This window comes from Anoplophora glabripennis, unplaced genomic scaffold (genome assembly GCF_000390285.2).
Source record: "Anoplophora glabripennis isolate ALB-LARVAE unplaced genomic scaffold, Agla_2.0 scaffold434, whole genome shotgun sequence".
Classification (NCBI taxonomy): Eukaryota; Metazoa; Arthropoda; class Insecta; order Coleoptera; family Cerambycidae; genus Anoplophora; species Anoplophora glabripennis.
Genome location: NW_019416535.1, coordinates 205,714 through 218,886, shown reverse-complemented (window position 1 = coordinate 218,886; position 13,173 = coordinate 205,714). Strand labels below are relative to the sequence as shown.

General features: G+C 30.0%; 1 protein-coding gene across 1 annotated transcript; it reads left to right on the top strand.

The window, feature by feature from the left end:
• The first annotated feature begins 6,631 nt into the window (after positions 1-6,631).
• On the top strand, positions 6,632-7,817 carry LOC108910469 (keratin, type II cytoskeletal 1-like). The gene has a single exon (XM_018715068.1). The coding sequence runs from the start codon at positions 6,703-6,705 to the stop codon at positions 7,585-7,587; it is 885 nt and encodes a 294-aa protein (XP_018570584.1). The 5' UTR covers positions 6,632-6,702; the 3' UTR covers positions 7,588-7,817.
• The last annotated feature ends 5,356 nt before the right edge of the window (positions 7,818-13,173 follow it).

Here is a 13,173-nt window from a genome sequence, read left to right as displayed (position 1 = left end):
TACTTTTGCTATCTGATTGCATTATAATTTTTTCTTAAAGAAACTACACTGATTCTTAGGGTATTTGAAATTATTATCTCTAATTATATTTGCAACTTCATTATATCGAACCTTTAAAGTTTTCTTTTATTTATTTATTTTTTCTTAATTTATTCGTGCTGTGACCTTTTTGAAGAAGTAAAATTGTACCTCATCTGACGTAAATTGATTTTTAACTTTCATAGATCAAAGCTGCTGTAAGTATTGTTCACTTGAATACCCTATATATCCTTACTAAACTGTAATTCTTTACGAATAAAATGTATAAACTAGCAGAAAATAATCCTCTAAGTATTCATGTTAGCATACACTGTAAAAGTATAAAAACACCACTATTTCTCTTTAAGAACTTTTTCAACTTATCAAAGAATAACGTCTATATTATACTACTTATTTAGATATGATTCAGATTGATATTCGCGGCCTCGTATCTCTTTTATTTTAACAAATACCTATAACAAACCCTATATATTTTTAAATCGCCGCTCAAACTCTATCAAATAACATCATTAGATCGTCTCCATGGTAACATATGCCAATATTGCCATAGTCAACTGTTTTTATTCAAATGGTACACTATATATTTTTTTATCAATTCTAGAAGATATTTTTTTCTGGGTTTAGCTGTGTAAGGAAGTCTATAGTTTCATTAGAAATATGGCTAGAAAAACAGCAAAAAAGATTAACCCTACTTTTCGTAGCTTTATTCTGAAAAATGATAACCAGCTGCGGAAACAAGTTATTATGTTTTTTAAAGTAACATATTTTATTTTTAATACGATAATAATATAACAATTTAAAACAATTCTTATTTCAAATATACAAAATAACCTCCATTTGTTTCCAAACACAGAATAGCTCTGTTTATCACTCCCTCTCTACAAACACATATTCTACTGTTTCTTCATTTAATCTCCGACATTCTACTCTTATTCTGTTTTTAAGATAAATGTCATTAGGTAAGGCCAAAGAAAGAAATCTATAGGGGTGAGACCCGGAGATCTAGCAGGCCATTTAACATATCGAATGTTCTTCATCTCTAAGTTTAAAAACTCTTCTTTTCTTTTGAAAATTTCCATCTGCCGACAAATTCCTGGCTAACTTTTTCTGATGGAAGTTGTCTCTGCGGGAAACGATATTGGCACCTATAAATAACTGGCAGCTTTAGCATTCCTTCAGCCTTCTCCATAAATTAAAATCATATCTGGTTTTTCTTGGTTACTGTAAGTATTCATGTTATAATTATTAGTTATAGATTTTATTTATTTCCTTCTTTTTTATGATGTATTTGTATTTTTTTTGTTCCTTTTAATATTGTTTGTAATTAATGTACTTCTTTTATTATTGTCTGTAAAATCCCTGTTCTATAATTGGGTAGTACCTGTTGAACAGTGTATTGAATAAAATAAAATAAAAATAAAATAAAATAATACAAAATGTCAATTATTTTGACAAACCGTTATTTAGAAATGTTAAAATTCAGTTGTTTCCGCAGCTGGCTATCATTTTTCAGAATAAAGCTAATGAAAGTAGGGTACATCTTTTTGCTGTTTTTCTAGCAATATTTCTAATGAAACTATAAACTTCCTTATATAGCTGAACGCAGGAAAAAAATATCTTCCAGAATTGATAAAAAAATATATAGTGTGCCATTTGAACAAAAACAATTTTGACACATGTTACCATGGAGACGATCTGATAATGTCATTTGATAGGGTTTGAGCGGCGATTTAAAAATATATAGGGTTTGTTATAGTTATTTGTTAAAATAAAAGAGATACGAGGCCGCGAATATCAAACTGGATCACCCAGTATATAAAAATATAATCTGTTAAAACTGTATCCCACAACTCCATATTGTTATAAAGTAGAGTAGGTATAGGTATGTATACTTACATAATTTCAAGAAAAAATTGTTATATAGGTACCTACTGGTCCCATTTTCTGCTAATCGATGTTATGGAGATTTTAAAATTTAAAAAACTGAAACTATAATAACAATAATTTGCATATCAATAAACAATTAACAAATTAAATATATATGTATTGTGTATAGATTGAAGAAAACGCTTGTTCAAAAGTGAATCCTCCAGCATAGATAGGTAATTCACAAAAACGAATCATCTATATTGTAAATTATAAATAGCTATAAATACAATAAATTAAAATATAAGTCATAGAGGTTTGGGCCTGGGTATTGCGGTGGACATGGCATCCCAACTGCATTATCTATCACCTTATATGAAAAATTAATATTTAGCCAAAATGTCAAATACCTTGCTCGGTAAGGAGGGGCGCCATTATGTCTATACATTTAATGTAGTATAAAGAATGCTTTCTAAAAATTCGAATGATATTGTTTAATAAGATGCATCTCTGGGCTAAAGGTTCATTTAAGGTATATTTAAAGCCATAATGTATTGTTAAATAAATGCTGCTGAAGATGGACCGATCTAACCGCATGTGAATTGTCCAAAAACCATCATATCATGATCGTTAAAAAATATTAATTCTATCTCTGATAAAGGTGGCTTCTTCAGATCACAAAACTCCAAAACTGAAACTATATCGCACCTGTTGCAGAATGCATTGGTAAAATTTAAATCTTCATTGTGCATCTCCACAGTCGCCGCCCTGGAATATACTTTTTCAAATTTTGTATACTTAGTTGAAAACAAGAACAGTTTGAGAGAACTACGAATATAATAATAATAATACCTAAACAGTGATACATATTCAAGAAATACTGATTTATGTGTTTTTTAAGCTTAGTAGCACACAAATTCTTTAATTTCAATGTATAAAAGATTTTTTTAATCGGGACAATTTCGAAAGGTATCTTAAGGCCACAAAATTAATTTCGTATTTTTTTAATCGAATAAAGTTTTAATGTTGCCTTTATCGAATTACCATTTTTATCCCTGCACAGTACTTTTTTATTTTAATTATGTAATTCATTGCTATTTTCAGAGCTAAGGTATGCTCTCAGGTTCCTGCCGCCGCTTTCGCTTCACAGGTTATCGAGTTGATCTCTCGATCTTAGCAACCTCTAGTGCTTCCCTCTGTTACTCAGTTTTAAATAAAAGAAAGGACTTCATAACATTAATAAAAAAATAAAATATAAAGATAAAGAAAAATCCTAGTATAACAGTAACCAGGGATTTTAAATATTAAAATATTTAGTTTTCCGTTTTAATTTTCAACATCTTGTATTTCAAAAATAGAATGTTTTAGGACACATGTTTGAAGAACCTTTTTCGTTAATTTGTGACGTATAAACTCTCATTAATGTTTAGCCTAGTATTTTAATTACATCCAGTATAAATGCCTATATCTATGAAAACAAAATTTTTTTTATAAATCCTCAGCTATGAATTATATTTAAAAACTTTGTGATATATCTTGATTTAGTCATGGAAATAGTGATGGGTTTATATTTTTTTTTTAAGAAAAACTCAGGGTTTCACCACTTTCGTGAAGGTATTAATGGTAATTTTCAGTTTTTCATTGTAAATCAGGATACCCTAATTTATAAAATGGCAATAAATTATCAACAGAATTCTGTGAAATTTTGTATCAAACGTTCTGTATCTCTTAAAATAACGAAGTTACTCATGTATGGATATAGAACAAGACCATTCATGGAAAATGTCCTTTTCTATATGTTATTATGTGTTTCTATGTATTTTAAAAATTTAATGCTTTATGAAGGATGAGGAATAGTTAATAATATCTAAATTCTTCAAAATTTTGCCGCAATTTTTTGCATTTATCAATATTTTTAAATTTACCTCAATGGTTTTTAAATATAGTCGTGTTTTATAAATATTTTTGATATAAATATTGCTTGTGGCAATGTAATCAAACTGATATATACAGAGATATGGTGTTCTTCATTCCATTATATAAATGGTGCACAAAAATAAATGTCAGCATATTTTTGGTTGAAAATAGACACATCAAAGAAATTTAGAGCCAGCATTAGAGGAATAAGTTTTGAATAATTATTTTAATATTTCAGTTTGTATTTTGTATTATTAATTATTTATTAATAAATAATAATTATCATATTTTCAGTGTTTAAACATGTTTAAATCGTTATAAGTTCAAAACAGAAAAATCGAAGACTTTGTTACATTTTTTTTTATTTTCTAGAAATTACATATATCTATATTCTTTCCAAAATTTATTCGTAGTATGGAATTAACTACACAGGCCGGCGTAGCACAACATAAAGACAAAGAACACATTTTGTCTTTAGATTTCTTTACCATGTACCCCTTACTTTTTTCTAACACCAGTTGTGTGTAATCAATTCAACTTTTTATTTGTGCTCCATCCTCATTTCCTTATATCTGCACTTTTTATTATTTCAACCATGTATTAATTTCACCAGCATTAGAATTCCGCAGAAGTTTCTAGGATGTGTGCAAATTAATTAGGTCATAGAATAGTAAACGGTGTCTGAGTATGGCTTTATTTTCGAAACAAAAAAGTTCTTAAAGTAACCATCGAAGTAATTACAGTTTATGATAACCATATAATTACTCAAGCCACAACAATTTACGTACATGTGATACTTGGTACGTGCATGTATAAATCATTTAAATAATAATAAAGTTTTAAGTGCCTCAAGAGAGAATAGCCGTCTAATTATAGAATGAGAATTATATTTATTTCAGAGTTGCCTACTTATTTACGGTTTTTAAATGTCAGTGTTGATGCCGTTTTAAGTATGTTTCTCATACAATTGAAACATATCTTACTTAACGGTTCTTAACGGCACACTTTCGTACTTTGGATGCCCACATTAAAGGAAAGGGAAACTAAATTTTTTAACAAACTTCTACTTTCCTTGGATTAGTTTTAGGAATAAGCCACAACTCGTTTTTTTATATATGCTTAACATGTATACGGGTATTTTACATTACGGTATTATTAAATATTTACGGACTCTTAACGTACCGTTCCAATTATTAATAATACATCATTCGTTGGATACTTTAACTATACACATTATTGTTTTGATAAAATTTGCACTTTCTTTAGCACATCCGTGGGTTTTCTGACCCACTCCGCCTATTTACAGTCTACTTTTTAATGAAAAATTCTTCGAATATTTACGTGCAGAGTCATATTTCCGACACTCCTGTCGCCGTAAAAGACTAACAGCTGTTTACATTAACAAAAATTCGAAGAAACTGATCATCAAGAGAATTTTAATATATCTGTACTTTCTCCAGCAACAGAATTTCTCAAATTGATACTACAGAAATAATTCTTTTTACAGTAACTGATATAAAGGATTATAAAAAATAAGTAAATACTTGTACACATACATCAAACTTATGGTTTTATTAAAATCAGAACCCATTTATGAATAATTTATATCAGATGTACCTACTAATATATTTCAGATAGTATTATTTTTTCCTAAAATTCCTCTCTACGATCCTTAGGAAGTTAAACTTAGTTTTTTGAACAAGTAATCACGAACAGTTTAAGGTACTGTCCTGAAATTGGGTATTTTTCCTTCTCACAGTTAATGTGAAATTTTAAAAAGGTTTTCAAGAGAATTTACTTTTACAAATTAGGATGGACCAATTCTAATCAAATCGATTATGCCGATGCCGCTTGAAGTATTTAATAAAATGAACATTCTACCGTTGAAAATCCAAAACCATGACAAAATTGGAAATACTGTTAGTAGCAAAGCTAGTTTTGCACAAAGTCGCATTAATTTGAAAGATAATCAGAAGGATATGTTCAAAATTATCATAAATACGACTCTAGTTGCTGAGAAATAAGAATAAAATGCATAATCGACTTTTATCTAAAATAGAGAACATAACTATGCTATTTAAATAATGAAATATGTTTTTGCATATTTACGTTTCCAGCAAACATAGAATATCAGTTCGTAATATATTTAAAAGCTGTAGGTATTTTAAAAATCAATAGCATCAGATATCTAAGTTCAGCGAAAGCTGAATAATTATTTTTTGTTTTTCAAATTACGTTGAAGTAAAATATAGATATTATTGAACTCACTATTAAAGTAATACAGTTTCGCAGATTGAATTAAGTGTTTAATTTTATATAAAGAGAAGTGCGTTGGACCGTATGCGGCAAATATTAGTTTTAATTTGCATTCATATTAATTTAATTCGTAATATTTAAATATTTGCAAAACTTATTTAAATCTCTGTGTACAGAAATGTCTTGAAAATACAAAATCAGTGTTCATTAGATACCAGATTCTAAATTCACTTTCTGTAAATGAAATTGCAAAACGAGTTATCTCGTGTCTAGAGGCTTAATGTGCAAATAAGAAATATTACTCACATTAGAAAATATTCGTTGCGTTTATTGCAACCGTAACCTAGACCATGACCATCAAATAGTACCCTTGCGTAGGTGCCTGCCTTTTGCACGCACCCGCCGCCGATAGTTGCATATCGCACAGGGCATCCGAAACGAGGTTAGGCGCGTTTGCTGAGAAAGCGGTCCAAGATATCGCCCCGCGGCCGTCATTATAGTCCTCTGGACCCAAATTGTGTTGAGACCAGTCAGTAGGGAAGGGAGCGCGTAATATATATCCACACGGCGGGTTCGGAACATCACACAACAACCGCCTGTTCATCGTACACTAAATTTCCAACAATGGCTGTAACGAAACTCGCTGGATTATTTTTGTGCATCGTGGTAGCGGTTAGTGCGCTTCCTACGCAAGAAGAGCCTCGCGGTAACGCCATTCAAACTGAGAACGACCTACTGGACGCTATTTACAATGACTGCTTGCGCAAAGACTCCATGTCCTGCCTCAAGTACAAGTTGTTCAACTTCGTCGATAAAATGCTGGGGCACAAGGATACGATTACAGTGACGGAAGGTGTGCAAATTGTCAAGACCGGTGGTGAAAAAGAGGGTGCTCCCCGTGCCATTACAAGTGAAGATACCATCGAATCGCTTATCTATAATCGTTTCACTGACTTCTTGGAGAACCACATGATTAAAGTTAACTTAAAAGGAAGTGAGATCGTAGACGTCGTGAGTTCCACAGCGCGTTCTCTTGGTGATATAACCGACTCCTTTACTGAAGATGATAAGACCGTGGGAGAGGAAGAAGGTAGAGGCAAGAAGAAGAAGGCCAACAAACTTATGGGCCCACTCATGGCTGCCATGGCCCTCAAGGCTGCCATCCTGGGAAAGCTTGCCCTTGGTGCCATCGCCCTTATCGCCGGAAAGGCCCTACTTATCGGTAAAATTGCCCTTGTCCTTTCCGCCATCATCGGTCTGAAGAAACTCTTGGGTCAAGGACAAGGCAAGCACGTTACTTACGAAGTAGTTGCCCACCCTCAGCACTCCACTAGCCACGTACAAAGCCACGAAGTTTACGGAGGAGGTTCAGCCCATGGGGGAGGTTTCAGCGGCGACGTCGGCGGAGGTTATGGCGGTGGCGGTGGCTCCTCTGGACACGGCGGATGGGGCCGCTCCCTCGACGCTCAGTCGCTAGCCTACCGGGGACAAGCTCAAGCCCAGGCGTAGATATCCGAATTGTCAGTCTGGTTTTAGTACCTGTCAAAATCTCAGCGAGACGTCTAGTTCGCAAGTCGGGTTTTCGAGAACAAAACTATTTATGTATTTATTTCAATTTTTATTTATTAGTCTCTGTAATTAGGACCGACGGACGAAGACTTTTTACCATGCCCTGTGGGCGCCATAGATATAAGTTAATTGTTACATTTTATACGAGTCAATAAAGTATTTTCAAACAATCCTTACCATTTATTTATAAACAAATGCTATTCAATATAAAATTATTCTAAAAATAGTAATCCCATAACTTATTATCCACTTGTATCAGAAATTGACGCTTCATACTTTGTTATCTGCCGATAAAACCAGTATACTTTAAATTTCTTTTTTAATCTTGTCCACTTGACCCCGGTTAGTAAAAATCTTTAGGTGACATAAATTAATTCCCAGTGGTCAAGTTCATGACACTACTTATATATAACCACACCTGTCCCCATTCTAGGTTAAAGCGTGTTTACTGATGTTGAATGGGATGTTAATTCAAGCTCGTAAAGTATTAGTTAAGCAAATATATAAGTCCGCGCTGTATATTTTAAAAGTTTAGGTGCTTTGAATGATAATTTAGTAACAATGGATAAATTTTTAGCCTATATACTGACTGACTTCTGTAACAGTTTCCAAACCACTCTCTTTTGAAAATTGAGATTTAATTAATGCAGTAATGACATTTAAGATCGGTTGTCCCCATTTTCTCATTTTTATGGCAAAAGATAGTATACCAGATTTACATTTTACTGATTTTAAATTTCAAAGAGGACATGACACGAATAATTAATATATGTTTAATATGCATGAATTATTTACAATTAGATAAACGTTTTCATTCTATTGAAAAATGACATTTGTCTGATTGCTGTTATTGTAATTATAAATAATATAATCCCACGATACTTAAAACCTTTATACACCTCCATAATCTTTCCGAATATTATTTCCTTTGCTTACCAGATTAAGCGCTATACTTAGATTTTGACATTAATACAACATTCCATATTATTAACGACCCGATTCCTTCTACGTGCCTTTTCTCGAGTTTTCATTTCCGTATCTTTAATAGTTTGACCAAGAGAGAATTTATAGTCCTACATTTCAGTTTTGATATATTTACCAAAGTAACTAAAAAATAAATAAATTCCTAATTTTGAGTACAAACTGTTAAAAATTTAATTTTTATTAATAACTTGTTTAGTAGAACAAAAGAATCGAATTTGTACCTTTATTTGCAAACGATGAATAATATTGAGACTAACTTACCTATACAGAGTGACCTCAGCTCGCCTGCCAAACTTCTACAGGATATTCTTTGGTTAAAATTAACACAAAACGTTTAAATAAGATGTCAACTCCAACTGCTTATGTAAGTATAACAGTTTAAAGAAGATTTCGTCTTTATGTTTTTTTTAATATTTTCTTAATCAGTGGCTAACAGATTATTTAAATAGTCGTTTAGAACCATTTATTTGTATATGAGGATAACATTTCAGCTTTCTTTGAAGTGTTGTCTTTAGTAATCATTGTTATATGATGATATACGTTATAATTTTACTCGAAAACCTGTCTTTTAGCAAAATTTTTCAAGAGCAATAATTTTTTCAATTACCAATAATGTTTTATTGTACATTTACATTTCTCAAGAGATAAAAAAAAATGCTATTTTTTATCAAGGCGACTGTGAAAAAGTGATTCCAAGCAAGTCATTTCTTTGTAGTCCCATAAACCAATAATACTTCAAATGATTGAGGATATTTTAAAAAACATTTACAATGAGTCATCTTCAAGTACACCTATGATTATCTAAATTATTTAACACAAAACCCATTTTTAAAAGTTTTCCGTTTCTCACCAAATTTTAACACATTTTATTCCAGTAAAACGCTTGGAATATACTGAACAACAGAATGTTCAAGATTACTATATCTGTATCTAAAGAGATTCTAATAAAATCTATTAAAAAAAAGTATAGACAAATATAGTTTCTAAAATATTCCCCAAAGAATTTTTGTAAACATTTTTAATTTATTAACTTGGCATCATAAAAATAAAGTAAAAATGTGAGAGCTAATAAAAAATATATGTATTTTTTAAAATACTGTACTGTTTAATATCTTATAACTTATTAATGGTACCTATTTTAACTTTCCTATCTACTTCATAATCTGTAAACTGATCATAGTGTAGTTTGCCTAAACTAAGTCAATTTCAGAGATTCACAAACAGTGCTTTAAAGGAATAGTAAAAAAAAAAAGTAAAAAATACGAGAATAATTAAAAGATAATTAAAATCTGTCAGATCAATAAGTATTTTTATTTATTTTCTATTATGGACATTTTATGAAACAGCAAAAATTATTATTTTAAAACATAAATTAGTTCTTACAATTGGTGACTTTAAAATAACATTTCGCAAAGTCGTGTAAAAACAATACCACTCCGTTAGTTTTATAAGGTTGGTTTAAAAAGTTAATAACTGGCAACACTGATACACCTTCCGGGTGCTATCCTGTGGCGGCAAGTTCAAATGTGGTTTAATAAATGAATGAATGAATGAATGACTATTTATTTAATTTAAAAAATAATCATTTCAGACAAATATTCTGGGGAACACGTACCATTACCCCGTAAAAACTGACGCCCACTTAAAGTTACCAACTGAAAATTACACTCAAATATGTAAAGACGCATACCAACTAAGAAGTCTCCAGCTGAGACCTGTTTAAAATTATATGACAGAAATATCGTTTCTGTCCATCCTATTTTGTCACACAATAGGATATATCACTGTTTAGATTGAAAAATACATTAAAAAACACGATTAAGAAATAAGTTTTCTCTTAATGAAAAAATTTATACTTAAATTTTTGTATGTTAAATTCGTCGTAAAATTATGTGCATTATTTAGAAAATTAAACATCGTCTATTAAAATTTGTCATACTGAATAGCTAAATAGTCAAAATCTATAAGATTTGATTTTGGTGGATCTTATACTCATAGATAAGAGATTCGTTGTTTTATACGGGATGTTATCTACAGACATACCAATTTCATTAATTGCAAACTAGTATTAAAGAGGATAAAAAAAATTAGAAAAAAACAATAACGCATTTTTCAGTAACTTTTATAAAAAATGTGAAATCTCCCAATATTAGCGAAATTATTATTAAATAAAAGTGAAAGAAAAATAAAATGTATATATCGCAAACTAATTACAAATTCAGTCTTTTTGTACAATGTCAAGACATTGTATATACATTTTAGGCGTTTTACAAAACGCCGTTAAGTCTTATTGTAAAATGAACGTAAAAACCATTATTTTTACATTGCGCCTAGAATAAACTAAATAAATTCAGTCGTATAAGTAATATATAATATATTATATAGAATTAAAGAAACTTTTTATTTGTACAGAATATTTTACGAATTAGCAATAATATAAATTAATATCTAAATATCTAAAATTTTCAGTGAAATCGTAAAAAAAAACATCACTTTACAATTTGCTTAATCATTTATAAAACGACTAGGCATTTTATAAAAATACAGAATTTACAATTAGTCTGCGACGTAGGTATAAAGATCGTATTGTTCACACTGTCAATAATTTATCTCTAACAATACTGCTCAAGGAATGGATCATAGCGATTTATTCCTGGTCACATGGCATTTACAAAATTTTTACGCCTAAAATAAAAATTTCGTTATGTACAGAGTGATTTAGTATCTTTGAACGAATAAAAATGTAAATTCTTAAGAATGTAAACTGCAATTTAAAAAAGCATTGAAACATTCACTACAAAATATTAATAGGAAGATTATTTAAGTAACTTTTTTCTTCAAGGGAACGATAAAATATACTAACTTAATATAAACCCTCAATTTAAGTAGCGCCAGTAGCGTTCTTAATATTTGATATATCATAGAATTTTTAGGTTTGACATTTTACATGTTATCAACAAAAGTTTATACAAAATAGGCTGTCTCCAAACATTTTTCCCATATAGTCTTCTTGTACTTATTTGAATATCTTCAGCAATTTGCTTTTCTATTGTCGTTTCTGTCTACTGTATTATGTCGCAACTCAGCATTGAACATATAATTTAAAACAGTATCTATATTATAACCAAAAAAATATGATTGAATTGCTTTTAAAATAAAAAAAATTTACGACACTTCATTGTATTAGAAATTATTGTATTCGGGCGACAACTATTCATTTCCCACCTTAATTTTTAATGGTAATAACAAAATTATTTCATATATACACTACTTTCTTAGTGTTTATTTTATTTCTTAGATATTTGGATTTTCCCTCAGCAGCTTGCTTACTGTAACGCTTAGAAGATAAAAGAAAGAAAATAATACCAATTTATGAGACTGTAGCTATATCCATTACACACCAAATGTTCTAAATTCTAGATTATGTCCCTAATTTACACGAAAATGTTAATACATAGGTACCTGGTGCAAGACTTTCATAATAATATTTGGTTAATATTTTAATATGATTCTATCCTGACACTCCATCAGATATACTCAGGTTTTGTAAATTAAATGAATTAGATTTGATATAATCCCGTTAAGCCGACATAGTTGTCAAAAAGAAATAGAAATTTCGATGTTGTAGATTCATATTAATATATTCATATTAAACGAACAAAAACGATCATCAACGAAAAATAATATTGTGTTCCTGATTTAAGTATAATAAATCATTGTTTTATGTGAAGAGAAATTAATAATATGCTCCAATAAATTCTAATACTAATGTGAAACTTGCATACAGATAACATTTTAATGTTGACAGTAAGCATATGGCTTGCGCAAATTGATATGCATCTAATAATTCTCACAAGTAATGTGACATGTAAATGTTCTATATAATGATATCTTGCAACATCTGGGTAAATGGTTATACTGTATCTTTTCTCTTATAACTTCAGAGTTTGGCAAATAGTCGGTGAATAACCCAAAAAAAAGATCTACAAAAGAAGTAACAGATTGAAACACTATATATTTTTTAATTTAGTCTTTGCATGGAAATAAAGATTGGTTACTTATTAATTTATGTATTGAGGAAAAAGTCAATTTGTATTATATTTGACATGTTTTTTTATTATTGATAAGCGAGCTGTTGTAGTGTGCGTGGTGTATTTTGTCGCTCCTGCTAGAAGTGTTGCTAAAGCAAGTAAGCATACAAAGTTCTTTTATAAAAAGTTAACCAGATTAGAGGAAAAACTCCATAGTCTCCATTTAATGTAAATACAAACTGTGAAGAAAAAGTGCATGCAAGGAATTATCATATTAGTAAACTGGATACCAGCATAAAATATTCCTCATTTCAGTAACTATAAAACGTTGATATGAGTTTAGTAGAAAAAAACATATCCACGAATGTTTTGTATGAAAAACTGATAAAGTATATAGACACTAAGTTTGAAGAACAAAAAAGTGAATTAAGAAAATTCAATCAGATAGTTGAGAATAAATGTAAACAAATAGAAGATAGACTAATTTCGTTGGAGAGAAAACTTCGTAAAA

Coding starts and splice junctions, on each gene's coding strand:
- LOC108910469 (XM_018715068.1), top strand. CDS start 6,703: ATGGCTGTAACGAAACTCGCTGGATTATTTTTGTGCATCGTGGTAGCG.